At 43.1% G+C, this 23,583-nt stretch overlaps 1 protein-coding gene across 2 annotated transcripts in view; it reads left to right on the forward strand.

The window, feature by feature from the left end:
- WDR48 (WD repeat domain 48) overlaps window positions 1-23,583 on the forward strand; it is a 58,731-nt gene that overhangs the window by 3,067 nt on the left and 32,081 nt on the right. Inside the window, exons 3-11 of one of the 2 annotated variants that reach the window (XM_077491210.1) lie at window positions 1,854-1,932; window positions 3,879-3,961; window positions 5,435-5,564; window positions 10,396-10,484; window positions 17,779-17,880; window positions 18,042-18,266; window positions 20,610-20,684; window positions 20,880-20,982; window positions 22,552-22,649. In XM_077491210.1, coding sequence (XP_077347336.1) covers window positions 1,854-1,932; window positions 3,879-3,961; window positions 5,435-5,564; window positions 10,396-10,484; window positions 17,779-17,880; window positions 18,042-18,266; window positions 20,610-20,684; window positions 20,880-20,982; window positions 22,552-22,649 — 984 coding nt within the window. The remainder of the gene's footprint in view (window positions 1-1,853; window positions 1,933-3,878; window positions 3,962-5,434; window positions 5,565-10,395; window positions 10,485-17,778; window positions 17,881-18,041; window positions 18,267-20,609; window positions 20,685-20,879; window positions 20,983-22,551; window positions 22,650-23,583) is intronic. The other variant, XM_077491211.1, reaches the window with a different exon arrangement.

A 23,583-nucleotide genomic window follows, 5' to 3' on the forward strand; every position in this document is an offset into this window, starting at 1 on the left:
ACATGCTATAAACATGTTATGCTTATTGCATTGGTATTGCACAGAGCAGCCCAGAACCTTCTCTCCTTGGGTCCCCTGCAGGTGCTCCAGGCTCCTCCTCTTCTGCGTGTGTCACCATAGGAAGCCATTGCCTATGGTGGCACACGTGTATGCTCGATCCCAGGCAGGACTGTGTGCATCCATTGACACACATACTGGGGCTTGCTTCCCACCCTCTTCTCACTGGTTTGACCTACAGCGGCAGGAGCCAATGGCGGAACAGGTTTTTACTTTGATGCAAAGAATTCATTAAGGTAAAAAATCTTTAGAACCACTTTAATGTGAGTGCAGCCAGATTTTTTTATTTTTTTTTGTGGGTTTGTACACATGACTTATAGTACAGGAGCAGAATTGTGATTTGTTTTTTAGGCCCATAGACTTTTTAAATTGGTGTGCCTAAAAAAAGTTTATAGGCACTGCTATTTAAAGTCTATGGAGCCAAAAACATAGTTATTCTCTGAAGAAGCTCCTGTACTTTTTTGAGCTTTATGCGATGGGCAACAAGTAACACAACACAGGTGTGAACAGGCCCATTGTGAATAATGGAATTCTGCATCTTGACTGAATCTCGCAACAAAATGCTCAGGGTGAATATAGGTGCTTAAAGTGTTACTAAACTCACAACAGTAAAATCAGTCTGTATATGCAGTAAAGCATGCTTGTTACACTCGCTGTGGAACCTAAGGAGTTAATCCTCCACATTGTGTAAAAAGACTGTCTGGTCCTGTCTTCTCTGATCCTCCCCTTTTTCCTTAGTCCCCAATCCATCTGCTGATAATAAATACAGAGCCCTAGGAGACACTCTGCACATGCTCTTGGTGTGTATTGCTTGAGTTTTTCTCTTTTTTTCCTTGGGGGGGGGGGGGGGGGGGGGGTGTGCATGTGATCGGCACAGGGCCAATCCGCACTGGCCAGACAGAGGTTTGTGGGTCCTGCAGCCTCAAAGGAAAATGATAACTTCCCCTACAAGTTTTACCAGACACCAGTAGAAGTCACATAGTTACTAAAATAATTGCATTTCCATGTTCTGTGGGAGACATGCAGGCTCCTGGGTTTAGTAACACTTTAATTTATATGATAAGCACCTAATATAAATAATCAAATCAACTTTTTTTTTTTTTTTATATAATTTGTGTGTAAATATTGGAAAATGTGAAAACGGTCTTTTTTTTGTTCTGTAATCTTAAAACGGTTTGAAAACAATTGACTGGATTTTATGATGGGATCTAGGCTAAGAGCTGACGAACAGCATTTTTTTTTCAGTTCATTATGGCAAGAAATGTTTTAATCAAAGTAATAATAGTATTTGATAATACTGACTTTTACCCTATTAATTCGGGTGAAATATCAATTAAAAAAATCTCAAGTATTTAACTTATTTCGCTGCATATCTAGCTTGGAAACAGTGTCGATTGTGGCATGTTTTCTATCTTACCCAATCAGGTGTTGACATAGAAGGCAGCCACTGCATGAAGGTAGACATTCCCCATAGACTTGATTGTAGACAGCAGGTGTCATCTTAGGCTGTTGGGTACTCCAAGAGTTATTCAGTTTGTGAATTCAGATTGGACAAACCTTCATGCAGCTATTAATGGGAATTGTGATTGATTGAAAAGGACTTGATTCTCCTAATCCATCTTCATTGACAGAAAATTTGGCAATTTCTGCCAAAAGTATTTGCTTCACAATATCATATCACATCGTTGTCTTTGCATCTTTGGGTTGGTTTTTCACATTTTCATGGAAAATCATTTTGGCTTGTATTAGAATGTAACTGTGCCCATTCCATTTACCTTATTTCACTTTTGTTCTAGCAGGACCCCTACATAGCATCTATGGAACATCATACAGACTGGGTGAATGACATTGTACTATGCTGTAATGGCAAAACATGTAAGTATGTTATTGTAATTCTCTTTCATTTATGAGTTTTGTAGTCTGTGTCATAACTGTTGGAATGGACTAAACCTGCTGGAGCTGCTAGGTATTTAAAAATGAACCACAATAACACTGCTTGATTATTTCTCAAATTGCTACATAGATTGTCAAAAAATATTATTTCTCAAGTATACTTTTTAGTAATCTAAAACAATATTAAAGCCTTGTTTATTTAAAAATACTTACCTACTCTGTGCAGTTGTTTTGCACAGAGCAACCCGGATCGTCCTCCTCTCAAGTTGAGTCTCCCAACTGCCAGGTGCCCCCATAGCAAGCAACTTACTCTGGGAGCACCCAAACAGGAGTTCTCCCGAGCTACGGCTCTGTGTGTCCATTCACACACAGAGCTGTGGCTTGGCTCAGCCCTGCCCCCCCTCCATCTCCTGATTGGCTCACAAGCCAATCAGGAGTGTGAGTCCCCAAGGAAGCAAGACTCTTGAGGACATCACTGGATCGAGAGGGGGCTCAGGTAAGTATTGGGGGGGGGGGGGTGCTGTACACAATTTTTTTTTTCCTTCATGCACAGAATTCACGAAAGTAAACATTGTGCCCTTACAAACACTTTAATATAATTCACAGTCCGGATCTGTAAACACATTTTTGAATTAGATGTTCTGAATTGGCCTGAAGGGACACTTAAAATACAAACCTGGCATTATATAGTTCTAACATGCTCGCCACATCCTGAACCAAATCACCCTAAAGCATAAAAACTGTGTCCCCTAGCAGTTATAACAAAAGACTGGTGGACCTCCCAGAAACCCCTGAGAAGCCTGCCAAATCTTGGTATACTGGACTTAAAGTAATACTAAATACTATAATTATTATTTTTTTTAAATATAATTAATACCCGCTCTATGCAATTATTTTGCTTAGTCTGTGGCATTCCCCTGCTGGTGCTATCAGTTTCTCCTGAGCCAGGCTGTGAACGTTCATAGACACACACCATACAGGTAAGTTACACCCCCAACCCCTCCCCACTGGGGTTTGACTGACAGCCGAAGGAGCCTGTGGTTCTGCAGCCTTCTGTTGCTCTATTGACTGCAGGAAGTGATGAGAGCAGTGCTGGAGCAGAGAAAGCGTAAGAGTAGTGACAGGAGGCGGGTAAGAGTTTAGGGATGGGATGGGGGAGTGGGACAGATAGTGGGCGTTGTTTACCTTAATGCATTAAGGTAAAAAATAAAAATAAAGACTAGGTTCACGCATGTACGGTGCAAATTTTCCCTCCATTTTCACTGCGGATTTCTAGAGCAGCTGTTCAGCTGTGATTTCCAGATATGGTTTAGATGCAAATTTTTGGAGCCAGCATCTTTAAAAATGGCTGGTTGGTAAGGAGTGGGCTGAGAAGCCAGCGTCTTCAACAACCGATGACTCATCAGCTGTCAGTGGGGAAGCCGCTAAATGTAAAAACAAAAATTGCCAGCAATGAAAAATTAAGAAAAAAAAACGTGTTAGGTCTGGTATTACAGTTTCAACTCTGTAACATTCCCATAGACGCACTCCTAAACCTTGTGGACAGCCTTTCCAGAGGAGTTGAAGCTGTTTTATAGCTACAAAGAGTGGGCCGACTCAATATTGAATCCTACAGACTAATCGGCTGGGGAAGGAGGCGTGACTAGCCTCTGAAATGCGTTCGGATTGGCCAGTTACACTCCAGGTCTTGACAGCTGTCAAAAAGCTCCAAGCAGCTTGGGACTTCAGTGTTCTCCCTTCTGTCTTCATGGAGCTGCCGCTGCAGCAAGGACTTCTTTTTGCACTTAATATAATGATTTAGTGATGCAATGTGTATATATAACTAGGTTTTTACTGGTATATTTTACACATTTTGTCATACTTGCTGTTGAATACTCTTAAGAAAAAAAATATTTTCTCATTAATTGTGCTGACTGATTTATCTGCAGTAATATCAGCGTCATCGGATACCACAGTTAAGGTATGGAATGCACACAAGGGATTCTGCATGTCAACACTGAGAACACACAAGGTAAGGAATCTTATTCAAGGCTACAGTATGGTTCTAAACTGACTAAGATTTATAGATCATACATCTTTTTTTGTTTTGTTTTTTGTTTTAATGAGGATGTTCATAAATATCTGACACTATGATAACCATTGGGGATTTTTTTCCTCTGCTTTTATGATATTTAATCATAATATCATTTTAAAGTGTGTCTGAGCTGGCCAAAAATGTTTACCATAGTGCCTGTGTTGGACTTCTAATAAATCATGCCTGTGGAACCCAGTGGATCCTAGACCTAATTTGTACAGGGGTCCTTGACATTTGCCCAAGTCAGAATTAAACCCAACCCTGTCTTAGCGCTAACCATTATTTAAGTGTCAAATTCCAGGTCATCTGCCACCCAGCGTTTTGGCTTTTGACAACACAACGGCATGAGTGTAGCTTGGTGTCAGTAGTGCAGGGTTTAAAGTGATTGTGCCTTGCCCCCGCTTTCTCCTCACTGGCTGTGATTGACAGCAGCAGGAGCCCCCTGATGCTCTCTCTGACCCTATGAGGGGAGAGAGCCGCAGCTCTCATGCACAGTGCTGAATCAAGATCCGGCTCAGTTAAGTATAGGGGGCGGGTTGTGAGTGCTGGGGGCAGAGCATAACACAATTTTTTTTTTTACCTTTATGCATTACAGTAAAAAAAAAAAACTTTGATTTTTTTTTCGTGGTTGTAAAGGGAATTTAAAAAAAAAAAGTTTTTTAAATAACAAACATGTTATACTTACCTCCACTGTGAAGCTCGTTTTGCAGAGTGGCCCCAAACATGGTCTTCTGGGGTCATGCGAGCTCCCTCGCATGGTGAGAAGTACTTGCGGGCGCGCTCTCGTGATACAGGCGGCGGCCATAGCCGCTCACTGTATCACTGGGCCTCGCCCCCCCCGGCACGCCGAGTCATTGGATGTGATTGACAACAGCTTGAGCCAATGGCTGCACTGCTTTCAATCCATCCACTTTAGCCAATCAGCGGCCAGGCTGAGCAGCGAGGAGGATGTTGGAGGCGAGCGCGGGACTTTCGAGGGGTCAGGTAAGTAAAATGGGGGGCTGGGGGTGCCCAGCACTCTGATGTTTTTTCACCTTAATGCATAGAATGGTGAAAAAATGTTTACCTTTACAACACCTTTTAAGCTTTTCTTTCTTTCTTTCTTTCTTTTTTTTTTTTTTTTTTAATCTCAACATAATACAGGAGACGACACCAGGTTTAGGATCTGTTGGGCCTCTACTAGCACAGAGAGTCAATTTAAAGACAAAAAAAATACCACAAAGTGCTTTTACTTCAATGTTGTTGTTACCTGAGAAAGTGTTAAGGCATATGGGGTTTACTTTTTGTTCCCAGTTTATTAATGCTCTTTGGCTGAATGGTAGAACAAGGTCTACACATTTACTCGTTATGTTTGCATTGAACTAAAATATTTCTTGCATTCATTATTTTATAATGTGTTCTCTTCCCCAGGACTATGTGAAAGCCTTAGCTTATGCAAAAGACAAAGAATTAGTGGCCTCTGCAGGATTGGACAGACAGATATTCCTCTGGGATGTAAATACTCTTACTGCACTGACTGCATCCAACAATACTGTCACTAGTGAGTACTGCTTACATTATAAACACTGTCTCTTGCTGCTTGATTTTAGACTCTTGAAAATGCAGTAGGCCAAGACAACTGATTATTGCTGGCCAAGACTGCATAGCTAGTAACACAACGCAGAATGTACCCTTGTGGCTAACGGAAGCCAGTGTCCAAACAAGACTTGAAAAAACTTAAATAAATCACCTGGACCAGATGGCTTACACCTTAGGCCCCTTTCACATGGGTCACGTCCGCTTTGACAGACTCCGCTTGCTCAGCAGGGATCGATCTGTTGATCTCTGCTGAGCAGGCAGAAGACAGGCCCATCTAGCCCACTGTGCTGAAATGGACCTGTCAGAACCCCGCTCCCCTCTATTGGGAGATAGGAAGAAAACGGATCTGCCTGTCCATTTTCATCTGATTCCATCCAACCCGCCAGATGAATGGAAAATAGGGGTTCCATCCATCTGGATTTGGCGCACCGGATATTATTATTATTATTATCGATTTATATAGCGGCAACAGTTTGCGCAGAGCTTTACAATGTATAGGGGGGACAACACAATTACAGTATAATACAAAAGGTATAGGAGGGCCCTGCTCGTAGAGCTTACATTCTAAAGGGAGGGGGTGGTGGTACAAAAGGTAATAGCTGCAGAGAATGATTTGATGGATAGGAAAGTGGCGAATGTCAGTGGATATGTCACCGCAAACATCCGTCTCTCCATAGAGGTGAATAGAGCATCCAATCGGGTCTGCCTGAAAAAATGAACAGGCAGACCTGATTGGACCGCATGTGTGAAAGGGGCCTTAGAGTCCTCAAGGAAGTTAGCCTGGTTATAGCCAGACTGTTATTACTAATGCCGCGTACACACGATCAGACTATCCAGCGGACTTAGTCTGGCGGACAAACCGTCGTAAAGTCCGCCGGACTGTCCGAACGAGCGGACCTACCCACACACGTGACTTACTTTTAAAATGAACGGACTTGCCCACACACACACACACAGAGGAAAGTCTGTTCATTTTGAGCGCGGCTCCAGGTAGCCCGGGACCAGCGACAGAAGCATATCCTGGTCTTCTCGCCGGACTCCTCCGCTATCTTCTGCTCGCTCTTTTACTAGCGGAGGAGCCCGGCTTTCTTCTTCGTCGCCGCCCTCGTCTTCCGACTTCGTGAGTCTTGTCACCCTCTTCGGTTCTTCTTGCCGGGCCTCCGCGCCTTCTTCTAGCTCTTTTACAAGCGGTGGCCCGGTCTTCTAACGCCGCTGTCTTCGGCGTCGCCTTCTGTTCTTCTCTTTTTGAGCTGTTGACTCGTCGCTGTCTCTGGCCACAATGACTGGGACGCGGCGACTTATATAGGGACATCGCCGGGTGATGTCCCTATATAAGTCGCCACACGCCACGTCCCAGTTTTCCACGGGATTGTTTGATCGTGTGTACGCGGCATAATAGGTAATGACTGGAATGGTACCAGCTGATTGTCGAAAAGTCAAAGTAGTACTAATATTTAAAAATGGGAAAAGAGTCTCGCTCCTCCCTACCCCTCCTTTTCACTATATCTATTATCTGGTTATAGTAGGTTGACTATTTCTGAAACATAGCAGAGCAGCTCAGCTGCATATCCCTTTCTTTATTTTTTATTTTTTTGTTTTTTTTTTTTTTGTTTTTTGGTGATATTTAGCTTAGTTTCTTTTATACTTTTGCTCTGTTCTCCATACTTTACTCACAGGTACATTTTGAGCTTCTCATTGTTTGTTTTTTGTCCCTAGTATTTAGCTTGACTACAATGTAATATTTTACACTATTTTGTACTACAAAATGTTTTTCTATTCCTTATGATGATCTGAATATTTTTTCTGAATAAACATTTCTTTGACTAAAAAAAAGTGGCCAGAATATACTTGGAAACTATAAACCAATCTAACCTCAAAATTATGTAAACTATTGGAGGGGATAAGGATATAATAAGACTATATCCAAGAATTCACTTATGAAAACCGTATCATGAGTAGTAATCCGCATGGATTTATAAAAGTTTGTTCTTTCCAGACCAATCTGTTAACATTCCATAAGGAGGTGAGCTGTTGCCTAGATAAAGGAAGGCCTGTGAATGTGGTGTATCCGGATTTTGCCAAAACATTCAAAACAGTTCCCCATAAACACTTAAAGCAAAAGTAAAGTCCTTTGTTATTTTTTATTTAAAAAACAACAATGTTATACTTACCTGCTCCATGTAGTTGTTTTGCACAGAGCAGCCATGATCCGCCTCTTCTTGGGGCCCACGCCAGCGTTCCAGGCTCCTCTCTTCTGCCGGGTTCCCCCACAGCAAACAGCTTGCTCTCCAGGAACCCAAGCAGGTGTACTCCCAACCTGCGGCTCTGTGTCCATTCACACACGGAACTGTGGCTTGACCCCGCCTCCTCTGTCTTCTGATTGGTTCACTGGCTGTGATTGACAGCAGCAGGAGCCGATTGAAATAAATAGCGTGTACTCAGAATGGTCTCGAGTTGTGGGTTAACCCAAAGCTCTGTTCCAGGACCATTTCAGTTTAATTCATTCATAAATTATATAGCGTTTGGTTAAAAAAGAAAAAAATAAGTTTAACCTCTGCAGCCCTGGAAGGTTTTACCCCCTTTATGGCCAGGCCATTTTTTGCGATTCGGCGTTACTTTAAGGCTACTTTCACACTGAGGCGCTTTACATGCGCTATAGTGCTAACAGTGCCCCACTAGTGGACAAAAAGCATCGCTAAAACAATGGTAAACCGCCTCTAAAACCGTCAACGCTGCAGCTCCTCAGTTTGAAAGTGCCCTTACTGACACAGCACCCAAACAAAAAATTGATGCCCTCCCCCAATGGAGCTTTTCTTTTAGTGGTATTTGATCATCTCTTTGGTTTTTATTTTTCTGTTATAAAACACACCTATTAAAAAAATGTAAAATTCTAATTTCTTGATAAATTTAGGCCAATATGTATACTACGTATTTTTGGTAAAAAAAAAAAAAAAAAAAAAATCACAATAAACCTATATTGATTGGTTTGCGCAAAAGTTATAGCGTATACAAACTATGGGATTTTTTTTTTTTTTTTTTTTTTACTAATAGCGAAGATCAGCAACTTAAACTTATAGCAGGACTGCAATATTGCAGCGGACAAATCGGCCACCTAACTGACACTTCTGACACTTTTTGAGGACCAATGACATTATTACAGAGATCAGTGCTAAAAAAATATGCACTGTTAATGTACTAATGACACTGACAGGGAAGGGGTTAACATCAGGGGTGGTCAAAGGGTTAAATGTGTGACCTGAGTGCTTTCTAACTGTAAAGGGGGGGGGGGTGCTTTGACCTCTAGAAGATTTTACCCCCTTTATGACTAGGTCTGTGCTTTAAAAAAAGAAATAGTTTTTATGAAATTTTATTAACTTTTTGTTTCTATTTTACTTTTTTTTTATTTTTATTTTTTATACTGTGATTGCTTGTTACGGTTATGATCACTGTATAACAGCAATTGTTTGAACTGTCACGAATGGCTTTCATTCATGACTCATTGTTTACTATTGTGATTGGCCCACAGCTATTACATGCTACTGGGTGCTGTGATTGGCCCTGGTACTATATGATCGCTGGTGACCAATCATAGATAACGCACTGTTGTAAGCAATGATGTCCTGAATGGATTCCATACATAACTGTTGCTTACTAGGGGTCATGTGAGCGCACAGCGGCCCTATACAGAGCACTGCAATCCACTACGTCCGGGGGACATAGCAGGTCACAGATTGTGTTGCTGCACGCCCGGTGGGGGGGGGGGGGGGGTGCCAATGCACATGTGCACTGCTGAGACAAGCAGAGTAGTTTGCTTTGTAGCAGATGAGAAGACTTGATTTAATTAAAATAAATTGTTCAGACACTTCATATTAATGTGTTATCTTACTGGAATATAAATACTGCTTCCTCCAACTTGCCAGCAGCTGGTCTGCCACGTTTTCACCTTTGGCACAACTGATTCTGCGATAGAAGTCCTGGTTACTGTAAAGAAAATAGAGATATTGGCCTTTAGTCTGGGGTCTGTTTCTGGTAACTGCAGAAAAATTAAATAAACCATTTAGTGTGTGTAATATTCATTACACAAGTCAAAGGTAAAGTCTATGTATATATTATTTATATTATAGGCAAACCATGGAAATAAAATGTATGCACCTCTGTTTTGTAGTTGGCCATCCCTTATCACTGTTACTTTTGGTAGACAACTTGATCTGGATGCAAAGAATAATGTAAATAAAGGCTTTTGGTTAAAAATATCAAATGCTGACTGCATTATACCATTATATAACAACCAGAATGCACCTTACTTGAATTTTTTCCTTCAGTTACTTCCTGGTTTCTTACCTAAGCAAATGTCATACATTACAGGAGTCTTTTCCGGTGAGGAGGTTTTCTCAGCAAAGCACACCCTTCCTTCTACATGCACGCCTGAGCTAAGGGCAGATGGATTCCAGAAGTAAATGCTACATGAATCATTTGCCCTTACGCAAGATGGCCACAGCCAGAAATGCTAGGGAGAAGTTTTTCAAAGTGATTTCTCAGCAAAATAAAGCATGGCGACAAGGATCGATGGGGGAGTTTGCTTTGAATATAAAAAATGTATTAGATTGTGTTTTTGGTTTGTGGTGCTCAGATGCAGTAAAGATCCATTTTAATGAGCACTATCTATGTTCTTGGATTTGTGTCTCCTATGTATACAGCAGTACTTACAGTGACAAGTTGGTGACTTTCATGGAAGGTTTTCTTATCGCTGGCTTTTATCTTCATTTCATTCAGTTTTATTTTGTGTTCTTTAGCTTCCTCCCTGAGTGGCAACAAAGACTCTATATACAGTCTGGCCATGAATCAGATGGGCACAGTCATTGTGTCTGGCTCCACAGAAAAGGTAAGTTGAAATAGTTTTGGAATAATTTTATTTGGTTACATTTAGAACTGAATATAAAACGTTCATATGCATTATCTGAATAGTTAGTATACATAAATATTATATATGTGTTTACATGTACTTACTTAGACAATGGTCTAATGGTTGCTTCCATGTCATCTCCTTGACCGTTTGCTGACATCACACAGGTATTAGCATGAAGTCAGGCAGCTGATAGGACAGAAACCTTCAGACCCCTGAGTCTTGGAGCCAAGATTCAGGCTGCAAAGGAATATGTACAGTGTATCTAGTTCAAGGGACAAATATAGACCTTTTATAGGGATCCCTGCACAATTCTAATAATTTTAAACAATAGTCAGATTTTTTATTTCGTCCAATAATAACTGTCTATCTTTAAAAAAAACCTGTACTGAGAGAAATATCTATCCTGCTATTGCTGACCTCCTTCTGAAAGTGCTATTTGCCTCTTTCATAGTTTAGTGTTTCTAAGTCACTATTTCAGTATAGGTATGCACCGATTTGGGTCAGAATCAACTCATGCTTGATCTTTGGTCTTTTCTTTATCGTACATCAAGGGACACGGATCCTTAAATTATTAATGGGTTATAGGCCACCTTCAGGTGACGAACACTGGTATACCCAATCCAGGAAGTTCACTCCCTATATAACCCCTCCTACTTCCAAGGGCACATCAGTTTTTTCATCAGTGTCTAAAGGTGTTGGTCACGAGTGAAGATTTGCTCTGAGGAGCTCCAGGAGGGATCCATGCTGGATTTAAATAGCCTCCATAGACCAGATCCATCCAAAGTGCCACTGAGGCCAAAGTGAATGTTACCTGGGCCTCATATCCGAAGCACGAGGTTTTGCCTGTAACGCCTCTTTGTAGAGCTGGATCCTGGGACCCAGGGCTTTGGTCATGCTACATTACCTAAAGCTTTCCTGGTGGGGTGCTTTTTACAGGTCCAAGGGAGTGGAACTCTGATATTAAGGGACCCGGTACTTGAAGGTTTGCTAAACACAGTTCGCCGTGATGGGTGAAGGTTGGATTGTCTGTTAATTCAGCAAATCCTGTGGCGGGTATAAGGTAAGGGAAGAAACTTAGGAACTAAAAAGACCACCTATGCTTTTTTCTTTAAGGGAAAAAAATGTTGTCATGCCTTAATTCTCCACTAGAGAGAGTCTATGCACATGCCTTAATCTGTTGTCTTCACTGTAAAGCTCAGTCTGTGGCCGCAGCAGCTTGCACAGGGGGATTCTCTTGGGTAAGAAATCTGTCAACATGCTTTTTTCTCCCCCCTGAAGGGGCCGGATTGTTATGGGACTGTGACCCGAAAGCCACATGAGTGCAGGATTCTTTTCAAAAATGAAACGTGGGCAAGTTTACGGAGGGGGTGGGGCCTAGGCACAGCGCCGTGCAACGTCCACAAGGACACACGGCAGGCAAGCATAATAAAGATACAGCTGGGACAGTCTCTCCTCGCATCTCAGCCCCTGTATACGTAACTGAAGCTGTCCTTTCCTCCACCCTGCAGGGTCTGGAAAGAAGATTAGCGGCTTTAATGGCATCCTCCATTCAAATGGATAGGAAGCGTGCTAGATTCCCAACCCCCCACTTCAGACCCCTTGCAGGGAACAGTGGGCACAGGATGAGGTGTTACCCTCAGGCAATCAGGAGGAAAAACAAACCGATGATTCCGCTGCAGAAGAAAACGGTAGATGAACCTTTTTTCAGCCTCACAATCCGAGAAATTGCTGATACAATCTCTTACAGAGATGGTTCGTTCTACTTTCATGCTACCCCTAACAGGAGCCTGCTGAAAGCTTGGTTTCTTCCCTGGGTTCCTTAAAACCTTTACAGCCTTTGCATGCGTTTCCTGTCCATGCATTGCTAGAACAGCTTATTGTTGCTGAATGGGATCACCCGGATAAGCATTTTCTCCCTCCAAAGAGATTTTCAGTTCTCTATCCCATGGAGGAGAACGTCGCCAAAAAATGGAAAGTGCCAGCAGTTGATGTTGCGATTTCCAGTCTGAATAAAAGTCTAACGTGTCCAGTAGACGATGCACAAATGGTTAAGGATCCAACATATAAAAATGTTGGAATTCCTGTTAAAATCAGCTTTTTCCTTGGCAGCTGCCATTACTCAGCCTGCCGTCGCTGCAATAAGTGCCTGTCAATCCCTAAAGGACCAATTTAGACAGGCCCTTGAAGAGGTTACTGCACAACAAGCCCGGGAATTGGCTGAACTACCAAAAGTTATGCTTTGCCATAGATTCTATTCCTCAGGCATCCCGCCTTATGCATATGCTAGTACATGTACCCTGAATACATGATGTACATGAATCCTGTGTTTAAAAAGTTGGTCAACCAAAGTACCATGTAAAAAACTCCTAACGGAGTTCCCTTTTCATTGGAAGCGGCTATTTGGGGAAGATTTGGATAAATATATCCAAACAATTTCTAGTGTTAAAAGTACTCTTTTGCCAGTCAAAAGTATAAACGTCCTTCATTTAAACTGGCTCTTTCCCCTGTGCCAGGGGCTTCTGCCTCTAGGCAGTGGCAACGGCCTCTGCCGTCAGACTCTAGAGGAAAACGTCAGGGTCAGACCCAGGCTCAAAAGAAGTCCTGGGGCCGCAAACCTGCAAAGCAGAATCCTAAAGCCTCATCATGAAGAGGCAACCCCCCTCACCAAGGTGGGGGGGGGGGCAACTTCTGCAGTTTTCAGAAGTCTGGCAAGAGGAAATTCAGGACAGATGGGTCATCTCCACGGTAATGCTTGGGTACAAGCTGGAATTTCTGGACTTTCCACCATCTAGTTTCCTGAGGTCAAGCGTTCCCAAAGATTCAGAGAAAAGACAATCTGTTTCAGGCACTAGACCGATTAATATCTCAAGGGGTGATCATACCGAACCCCACGAAAGAGCAAGGTTTGGGGTTTTATTCAAATCTTTTTATGGTACCAAAACCAAATGGAGATGTCTGACCCATTCTAGATCTAAAAAATCTAAATCAGTTCCTGAAGATACGCTCCTTTCGTATGGAGACGATCAGGTCAGTAGTTTCTATCCTTCTAGGAGGAGAACTTCTGGCATCTATCGACATCAGGGATGCATATCTGCATGTCCCTATATTTCCCGCTTAACAAAGATTTCTATGATTCAAGGTAGAACAGCAGCATTTCCAGTTTGTAGCCCTACCCTTTGGGCTAGCTACAGCACCTCGAGTGATCACAAAGGTGCTGGCCCCACCTCTAGCCAGGTTAAGGGCACAGAGCATTACAGTCTTGGCGTACCTAGATGATCTATGGCTAATAGACCAGTCAGTGGCTTGTTTGGAGCAAAACGTACGCATTACAACCAGTTACCTGGAAAGTTTGGGTTGGATTCATTTGAAATCTTCCTTTATACCGCTAAAAAGGCTGGAGTACTTGGGTCTGATCATAGGCACAGCCCAGGAAAAGTTGTTCTTGCTTCAGGCAAAGATCAGCTCCATAAGAGAGCTGGTCTGGATGGTCAGGTCAAAAGGTGATCTCTCCATTCGTCTTTGCATGAGGTTGCTAGGAAAGATGGTGGCTTCATTCGAAGCAGTTCCCTAGGCCCATTTCCATTCAAGACTGTTGCAAAACAGTATCCTGTCTGCTTGGAACAAAACGATTCAAGCTTTAGACTTGCCAATGTGCCTGTACCCAAAAGTGTCCCAAAGCCTCAGTTGGTGATTACTATCCCAGAATCCACTGAAAGGAAAATCCTTCAGACCAGTTATCTGGAAAGTGGTAACGACAGAGGCCATCATTTCATGCTGGGGAGCAGTACTAGAAAAGACAACTGTCCAGGGACAGTGGTCAAGAGCTCAAAGAACCTTGCCTATCAATATCCTAGAGATTCGGGCAGTGCGTCTGGCTCTGAAGGCTTAGACTTCAGGTTACGGGATTGTCCTGTCAGCTGTGGCCTATATCAATCACCAAGGGGGGCACCAAGAGTCTCTCAGCGCTGAGAGAGGTGAACCATATTCTAACTTGGGCAGAAAGGAATGTTCCGTGTCTATCGGCACTATTCTGGGAGTAGAGAATTGGCAGGTGGACTACTTGAGTCGCCAGCAGTTATTTCAGGGGGAATGGTCTCTTCACCCCGACGTTTTTTGGATTATTTGCCAAAAATGGGCGACTCCGGACGTAGATCTTCTAGCATCCAGGTTCAACATGAAGTTAGTCAACTTTTTGGCCAGTACAAGAGGGGCCCACTCGCATGTGGAACGGGTGCGTTGGTGACCCCATGGGATCAGTTCTCACTTCTCACTGTTCTATGCATTTCCCCCTATCCAGTTGCTGCCTTCTACTTCTTTTCAGGATCAAGCTGGAAAGAAAGCTGGTAATTCTGGTAGCACCAGCATGGCCCAGAAGGTCATGGTATGCAGAAATCGTAAAGATGGTAGTGGAGGGTCCATGGTCCCTCCCACTAGATCTGCTCTCACAGGGACCGATATTCCACCCTACCTTACGGTTTCTAAATTTAACGGCTTGGCTATTGAAACCCACGTTCTGAAGAAACCTGGGCTTTCTAGGTCAGTTATTTCTACCCTGATTAATGCAAGGAATCCAGCTTTCAGAACTGTATATTATAGGGTCTGGAGGGCTTATATTTGCTGGTGTGCCTTGGTAGGGGATGCTCCAAAAAATTTGAGAAAGTGTGGCAGGGCTGGCTGGACACCAAAGATACTTTGAATTAGTTTGCTGAGTGGGGAGAGGACTCCTGGATAGCCAATGGGTGCACGGGGCAGGTTGATGCTATGAGACCTATGGGTCTTTCTGTTGTGCATTCGGAGTCAGGGTGCATCATTACTTTTTGGGGAGCCAGTTTTTCTCTGAGGGATACGGCTGATGTATATGTTCTGTGATTTGTATTTGACTGGGGGGCTGCACAGGGGTATGGGTGGGAGGGGGGGGGGGGGGGGTTCTGGGTCATATGTTATATGTGTTGTTTGTGTTGAAAAACTGTCAATAAAAATAAATTTACAAAAAATATTTGCTGGTGTGAATCCAAGGGTTGGCACCCTAATGCCGCGTACACACGACCGGACTTTTCGAGGGACTAGGTCGAACAGACGTTCGACGGAGTTCTGACAGACTTTTCGAATGAACGGACTTGGCCACACACAATCACACCAAAGTCCGACGGATTCGAACGTGATGACGCACGACTGGACTAGAATAAGGAAGTTCATAGCCAGTAGCCAATTGCTGCCCTCGCATCAGTTTTTGTCCGTCGGACTAGCATACACACGAGCCGATTTCTCGGTAGGAACTGGGTCCGGCGGAGTTCTGGCGGAAAAATTTGAAACATGTTCCGTTTCTAAAGTCTGTCAGACTTTTGCAAATCAAAAGTCCGCTGCAGCCCACACACGATCGAATGGTCTGCCGGAATCATTCTGTCGGACTTTTGATGTTGAAAAGTCCGGTCGTGTGTACGCGGCATCAGAGATATATCATAGGCAGAATTCTTGTCTTTCTACAATCAGGGGTAGAAATGAAATTCGCCTTGAGTGCTATTAAAGGTCAAGTCTCAGCTTTATCGATCTTATTTCAAAGACCGATTGCTACACATTCTTTAGTCCGGGGATTTATGCAAGGGGTGATGTGGCTTAATCCGCCAGTCAAACCTCCCTTGAATCCTTGGGACATGAACTTAGTTTTGTCTGTGTTACAAAAACAGCCATCTGAACCGATGCAACATATTCCCTTAGTCATTCTGACAAGAAATTTGGTATTTTTGGTTGATATATCCTGAGTAATGAGGGTTTCGGAATTGGCTGCTGTTTCTTGTAAAGAGCTATATTTGATTATTCATGAGGACAGAGGTGGTGTTAGGCCCTCGTCCAGACTGGGAGGGGTTATATAGGGAGTGAACTTCCTGGATTGGGTATACCAGTGTCCATCACTTGAAGATGGCCTATAAGGCCCCATTCACACTGTCGGACCGTTCAGGCCCCCCTGTCAGTTTTGTCAGCGGACCTGAACGGGCACTCCATATTGGTTTATGGACCCACGGATGTCAGTGGTGACATGTCTGCTGACATCCAATCCAATAAAATCAGACGGATGGCCCTATTTTCGCATGCATCCCTATTGGATCAAGTGAGATCTGATGAAAACAGACATGCTGTCCGTTTTTGTCTGATCTCCATTGCAAGCAGCGGTGCTCGACAAGCCCCTCCCCGCTCAGTGAGCAGAGAGGGACCTGTCATCCGCCGGCTCAACGGAGATCAATGGAGAGATCTCCCGCTGAGCTGGCGGACTCTGGCAGCGGATCCACCTGGTGTGAATGAGGCCTAAGCCATTAAGTAATTACTTAAGGCTCTGTGCCCCATGATGTACTCCAAGAAAAAGATTTTACAGGTAAGCTGTTATAAAAATCCTATTTTTCTGGGAAGGTAACTCGCAAGGTGCTAAAACCAGTTATCATTGTGACAGCCAAGCAGCTTACATTTTCTGAATATGTCAGCAATCTCAGACTTTATATCTTTCTAAATGCGGGTGGCAACTCCCCTCACTTGCTGTGCTTATATAAATGTTGTGGCAGGAGGTGAAGGGAAATCTTCAATGAGGGCAACAGGCTACAATGAATGTGAACAGAGGTTCCATCCAGCCTTTTTTCCCCCAATAAGAAGTGTTTTTATTTGTTCTTTTGTACCCGTTAGAGAAATGTACCTGTTTTGTGTGACGACGTTGTTTCCAGGACAAGAAGTGAGGGAATATCCCTAAGGCTAGGTTCACACTATAGCGATGCGGGAACGCTGCGAATCCGCGGCGTTTTCCCGCATCGCATACCTCCCGCCGGCAGTTCACACTGCCCTATGCGGACGGCTGGGAGTGTCAATGATATGTTAATGACACCCCCAGATCCGTCCGCATATCGCAGTGCGATCTGCACACTCGGACAGGAATCGGATCGCATGGTGTGAACACCCATGCGATCCGATTCTGCTGCGGACCAAAAAAAGGGTCCCGTGCGAGTTTGCTGCGGGAGCGATGCGAATTCAGCCATACTATCTGTATGGCTGAACTCGCATCGCTACGGAGATCGGATGTGATTTGCACTGCAGTGCGGTGCGAATCACATCCGGATCTCCCCCCGCAGCAGTGTGAACCCAGCCTCAAACAGGGCTATAGAAAGCAACACAAAAACACTGATGGGTTGTAACAGTACATATTGGGATTTCATTTGTTTGAGAAGTTTCATGTCTTACTGACTACAAGAAAATAAATGTTAATTAGGCCCCTCCTATTTCTTTATCACAGGTGCTAAGAGTTTGGGACCCTAGGACCTGTGCCAAGCTGATGAAACTGAAAGGACACACAGACAATGTAAAAGCTTTACTGCTAAACAGGGATGGCACACAGGTATAAGCCCAATTTTCTTTTATTCACAATGTACCCTGTATGTCTGTAAATTGGCTTGTCTTTTATTTTTATTTTTTTTTAAGCTGGCCTGCTTGGGGTGTATATCATAACATTTTCCCAATGGATGTAATGTTCTTAATTAATGGGCCTCTTATTTATAGTGTCTTTCAGGCAGCTCAGATGGCACAATCCGTTTGTGGTCTTTAGGCCAGCAGAGATGTATAGCTACCTATCGGGTGCATGATGAGGGTGTCTGGGCTCTCCAGGTTAATGAAGGCTTCACCCATGTGTACTCCGGAGGGAGAGATCGCAAGATCTACTGTACAGATTTGAGAAATCCAGATCTGCGGCTGCTCATCTGTGAAGAAAAAGCTCCTGTTTTAAAGGTTTTTTTTTTTTTCTCTAAAGGATATTTAGAGTTGTTTAGATCTTTCAATGCTGCAGAATTCCTCATTTCAAAGTAATGAATAATTTTTTCAGTATATATAAATCTATTTGCTTAAAGCGGAGTTCCAGCCTCGGTGAAAAACATAAAAAAAATAGTCAGCAGTTACAAATACTGTAGCTGCTGACTTTTTTAATATAAGGGCACTTACCTGTCCAGGGAACCTGCAAAGTTGGCACCTGAATTAGACCCGTCCATCGGCTTGGGGTGTCGGTGCTGGCATCCTTACTAAGGCAAACAGGAAGTGAAGCCTTGTGGCTTCACAGCCTGTTTCCCACTGCGCATCCGCGATTCGCGCAGTGTTTTCTGAAGTGTGTGTCACAGAAGACGGGACCTAAGTCCCAGAAGGTGACACGGGGAAGGAGGAGGGCACAAAAGATGCAGCGGAAGTGATGTACCTCACCGCGGTAGCATGGGACAGAAGTCCCGAAGAAAACATACCAAAAAGGTATGAAATATATATATATATATATATATATATATATATATATATATATAAAAATCAAAAAACGAGGGGAGTAATATGCATAGAATAAAATACAAAATAAGGAAGAGGAAATATTTAAAAATGTCACATAAATGTAATTTTTAAAGAGGAAGTAAACCCTGATGGATTCACTTCCTCTTTCATTCCCTGCAAAAGCAAAGCATAATGGACTACTATGCATCGCATAGTAGTCCATTATGTGTCACTTACCTGACACAGGAGCCAGCAAAGTCACCGCTGTCCCCTGTAGCCCGGCGCATCCATCTTCTCGGTGGGGTCTCGCAGCTCCGCCGCTGTCATTAGGCAAAGCCGCGATGACGTCACTCCCGCGCATGCGCACGTGAGCTGACACGCATGCCATCTTCGCCGTTGACGATGCCGCGCTCAGTGCGCCTGCGCGCCGCTGTCTACGCCGCATGCGCCGTAGACATCGGTGCCTGTCTTCGGGCAAATATCTCCTAAACCGTATAGGGTTAGGAGATATTTCTTGGACCTACAGGTAAGCCTTAATCTAGGCTTACCTGTAGGTCAAAGTGTGTTGTAAGGGTTTACAACCACTTTAAAGCGGAGGTCCAACCTAAAAAAAAAACACAAGCGGGCTCCTAAAAATACATTAAAAAACAAAAACATTTTTTTTTGCTTACCAGAAACGCCTGTTGCTAGGCAATCCTCCTTATCTGCCACTTCCTATACCGTGGCGCTCTTCATTCACGGTCTCCTCTCGTTGTCTTCTGGGAAATGGAGGCGCACTGTCTTCTGGGACCTGTGTGTGTCTGCCAGCCATTCACAAAGCGACTCGCGCGTGCGCAGTAGGAAATGGGCAGTGAAGCCGCAAGACTCCACTGCCTGTTTCCCTTAGTTTGAATGGCGGTTCCGGCACTTAAGTGTTTGTAGCTGCTGGCTTTAAACAAAAATAAATAATAATTTAGGCTGGAACACCGCTTTAAGGAAAACACTGCAATAGTAACTCAAAATTTGTGCACATTGAAAATACCTTGTACCTTCAGTTTGGAACAGTTGCATGCAGTTGCTTTGAGATCCATTAGGCTAGTCATACTTGGCTTTTATTTTTTCTTATTCCTGCTGAATTGGCCAGAATCCTCTCCATAAGTCGTCCCATCAGCATGACTCAGCTCAACAAAAGTCGAAAAAAATACAGGTGAAATAGTATTGGCTGAACAGTGACTGCATCCTTTGCAGTTTGTATATTCGGTACACCATGGAAGCTGCAGGTGTCTGAATGCAATAACCAACCGTGGAGATTCCTCCATCCATGCTGTTTATTGTAGATGGGGGGAATCAATTAATTTCTCTTGTTCGGCCCCATGTGCTGAATGACTAAAATCTATGCGTGCTTGGCTAGGCTTGGATTAAACTTCCTTCTATACTGTTTTGTGATTGGGTACCTCAACTGTCTATCTGCTATGTAACAAAAAAGAAATGGCTGCACATTGATGAAAGTCCAATGCCGTTTATTAAATCACCAGGATGACATTAAAAAGGACACCAACACACAGTCTTGTAGACGCGTTTCACACAGTACAATTGTGCTTAATCATTACCATCATTGTCTATCTGCTATACTAGTATGCCTTATAATTTGTGAGTAAAGGAGCAACTTATTGGAGACCAAAGGAACATGATCTATTAAGGATATCTCGCATTGACAAATGTTTTTTGTTTCATTGTGTAGTTTTCCATATGGTGTTTAGTCACATATACTGTAGCTATCAGTGCCAAAGTTGTCCATGCATTGTGTGATATTTTTCATAGTAGAGTCTCTGTTTGTCTTTCCAGATGGAGCTTGACAGATCTGTTGACCCTCCAACTGCCCTTTGGGTTTCAACCACCAAGTCATCTGTTAATAAATGGGTAAGAATTGATATTTAATTTCCCTGTTTGGTTTTTGTTCCTGTAGCAGAGCTGTATCTCCAGCTTTTAGAACTAGAATTCCCAGCATGTTGGCAAAACTTGATTGCGCTTGTAGTTCCGGTACAACTGTTTTGTTTAATGTTTTATTCTTAATAATTCAGGAAACAAAGTTAATGGGACACTGTTCTCTTTTAGCCTATAAAGGGTATTCTGAACTTCAGAGCCTCAGGAGAATATGAAAATGATTGTAGCACACCGATGAGCCCAATCTGCACACAGCCTGACCAGGTCATTAAAGGTAATCTTAAGCTCTCATTCCACACTAAATAGACTGTGTTCTTGTGTATCTTTTAAGTACTGGTTTATGCCAAAGAAGCGTACATATTTGTGTTGTGAAAAGAGAAGACTTTAAGACTGAGAATCGAGCAATTAAAAACTGCTGGTCGCTCAGGTTTTCAGAGCTCCCTGAAAAAATAGCCTGTAACAGTCTCCGGCTCTCTGCTCTACCCCCAAACCCCCCCCCCCCCCCCAAACTCGCTGGAGCGCTGAGCTGTGGAGGGGGTGGGAGTGTCTGGCTCAGGCTCTCAACGGCTCGCTGAGAGGCTGAGCCAGGGGTTGGTTCAGGCATGTGGGCGGATCCCAACCTCATTGTCGTGATCTTCCCTGAGTTTGGACTGGTTCTGTGACATCAGCTGACAGCAGGCTTCAGCCTGCTGTCTGCTGAAAACGGATCCCAGGATTGCAAAATGAGCTTTGACTGTACCCCTTTAAAAACCGTCTGTGGTAATGTGTGTGCTTTTGTGCTTGCATTATCATTTTTATAATGCTTTCTGGTGCACAACTCTTTATTATAAGGCCCCTTACACATGGGGCGGATCCATTTAGTGGAGTCTGCCAGCTCAGCAGGATATCTCTCAGTTGATCTTTGCTGAGCCGGTGGATGACAGGTCCATCTCTGCTCACTGAGCAGGTAGGGGCCTGTCAGAGCGCCGCTGATTCCTATAGAGAGAGAGGACGAAAACGGACAGCATGTCTGTTTTTATCAGGTCTCATCCGATCCAATCCGCCAAGACAGATGGCGAATGTATTGCCATACGTCTGTTTTTAGGGGATCAGATGGCAGACCGGTGTCAGCGGACATTCATCTACCCATAGGAGTCAATGGATGGAAAAAAGGACAGGCAGATCTGAGCGGTCTTATTGTGTGAAAGGGGCCTCAGAGAAACATAATTCTAAATGATCCTATCTGAGAGACAATATTGCCATTCTATGCCAATCTAGGTAGACATCTCTAGTTAAATTATATATGCATATGCCAAACTGTATTTGTTCCCAATTTTCTAAAAACAGACCACTTTGTTTTGGTCATCTTGGAACTTTGGCTTCAAACACATGCAACTGCTTCCCCCTCCCTCTTCAGCCCTGGCATTAGCCGAGGTCCTGGCAGGGGCTAAGGAAGCCTGTGTCAAAGATGATTCAAAAGAATTTCTGCACAGCGGTAGCAATGAATTTTCAATTAAATACAGCATAGTTTATGTAAATAATTTAACTAGAGATGGTTTATCATAGTAGGAATGGGTTGCTTATAGGGTTTGAGTAGCATTATATTCTGAGCACTAGAAATTTGCTCTTGACTGTTTCTACCCTATATTCCAAACTGATCAATTAAGATTCCTTTGTTTTTTTTTTGTTTTTTTTTCTTCTTCTTCTTTTTAGTCCTAACTTTGCATGCATCAGCATTGTTCAAACTATAGATTACATGAAAAACTATACTTTATTTTATTTTTTTATTTTAAGACCTGAAAGTGCATTTTTTTATTTATAGTTAGATTTTCAGTTTGGTCGTTGTTTCTGTTTCTCTCTCCAGGAGGAGCTAGCATTATTCAGTGCAACATTCTTAATGACAAAAGGCACATACTAACCAAAGATACAAATAACAACGTGGCCTATTGGGATGTTTTGAAAGTAAGTACTAAAATGATACTGTAATAGTACCCTTAATACATAATTTGAAATTCAGACAGTTCAGCAGCAACTGGCTGAATTTCAATATATGTATGGGCACTGTGGTTGAACAAAAGTCAATTTACCAATCGACTTTTGTTCAACAGACCTCTTGAAAAAAGCCTCACTGATCTGTGTATTCTGATGGTGGGGGGGTCTCCCCGATGTCAGAATACAGTGACACAGCGGAGAGGATCCTCCCATCCACCTAAAAAGTGTGGGTGGGGGAAATCAGGTTGAATGAAAGTCTGACCCATATATGGCCAGCCTTAGACTGGCCATAAATTATACAGTTTTCTGGTTCAATTTCCTTTAGATTTACCTTTTAACTATGTAGTGCAAGGGCCTGATTGGATACAAATTGAAAGTTTTTTTGTTTAGGTTTGACCTCATATTATGTTATTTTAGAAAATTGTACAAGAACATTGTATAATGTATGGCCAGCCTTGCACATACAGATCAAATTAGCGGATAAGCTATCAATTACAAAGACTTGGGGCCAATTCACACTATGTGCACTGCGGCAAAATGTCTGTCATGGCTGGGACACACAGGAAACAATTGTTTCCCATTCACACTGCAATGCAGCATTCTGCTGCGCTTAAGGGTGCCTCGATGAAATGAAGACATGCTGCATTTTATCACAGCACAACGGGCCTGAATCACAGGGCAATATCAGGCAGCACAGCGTGCCGCCGGACATTGCAGCTTATGAAGTGTGTGTTTTTTACACTTCAAATAAAGCTCATCACACTGCCCCTTAACAGCCGGCAATGCAGAGTGGCTGGAGTGCTGAATCACTCGCTGCTCTGCGATTTCACACAGTGCAAGTGTGAATTTGCTCTTAATCAATTTGGTAAGAAATTTGTTAATGCTACATGCAGTGACATAATTT

The sequence above is a fragment of the Lithobates pipiens genome, unplaced genomic scaffold (genome assembly GCF_037356315.1).
Source record: "Lithobates pipiens isolate NorthernLeopardFrog02 unplaced genomic scaffold, aLitPip1_a1.2 Scaffold_19, whole genome shotgun sequence".
NCBI classification, from domain to species: Eukaryota; Metazoa; Chordata; class Amphibia; order Anura; family Ranidae; genus Lithobates; species Lithobates pipiens.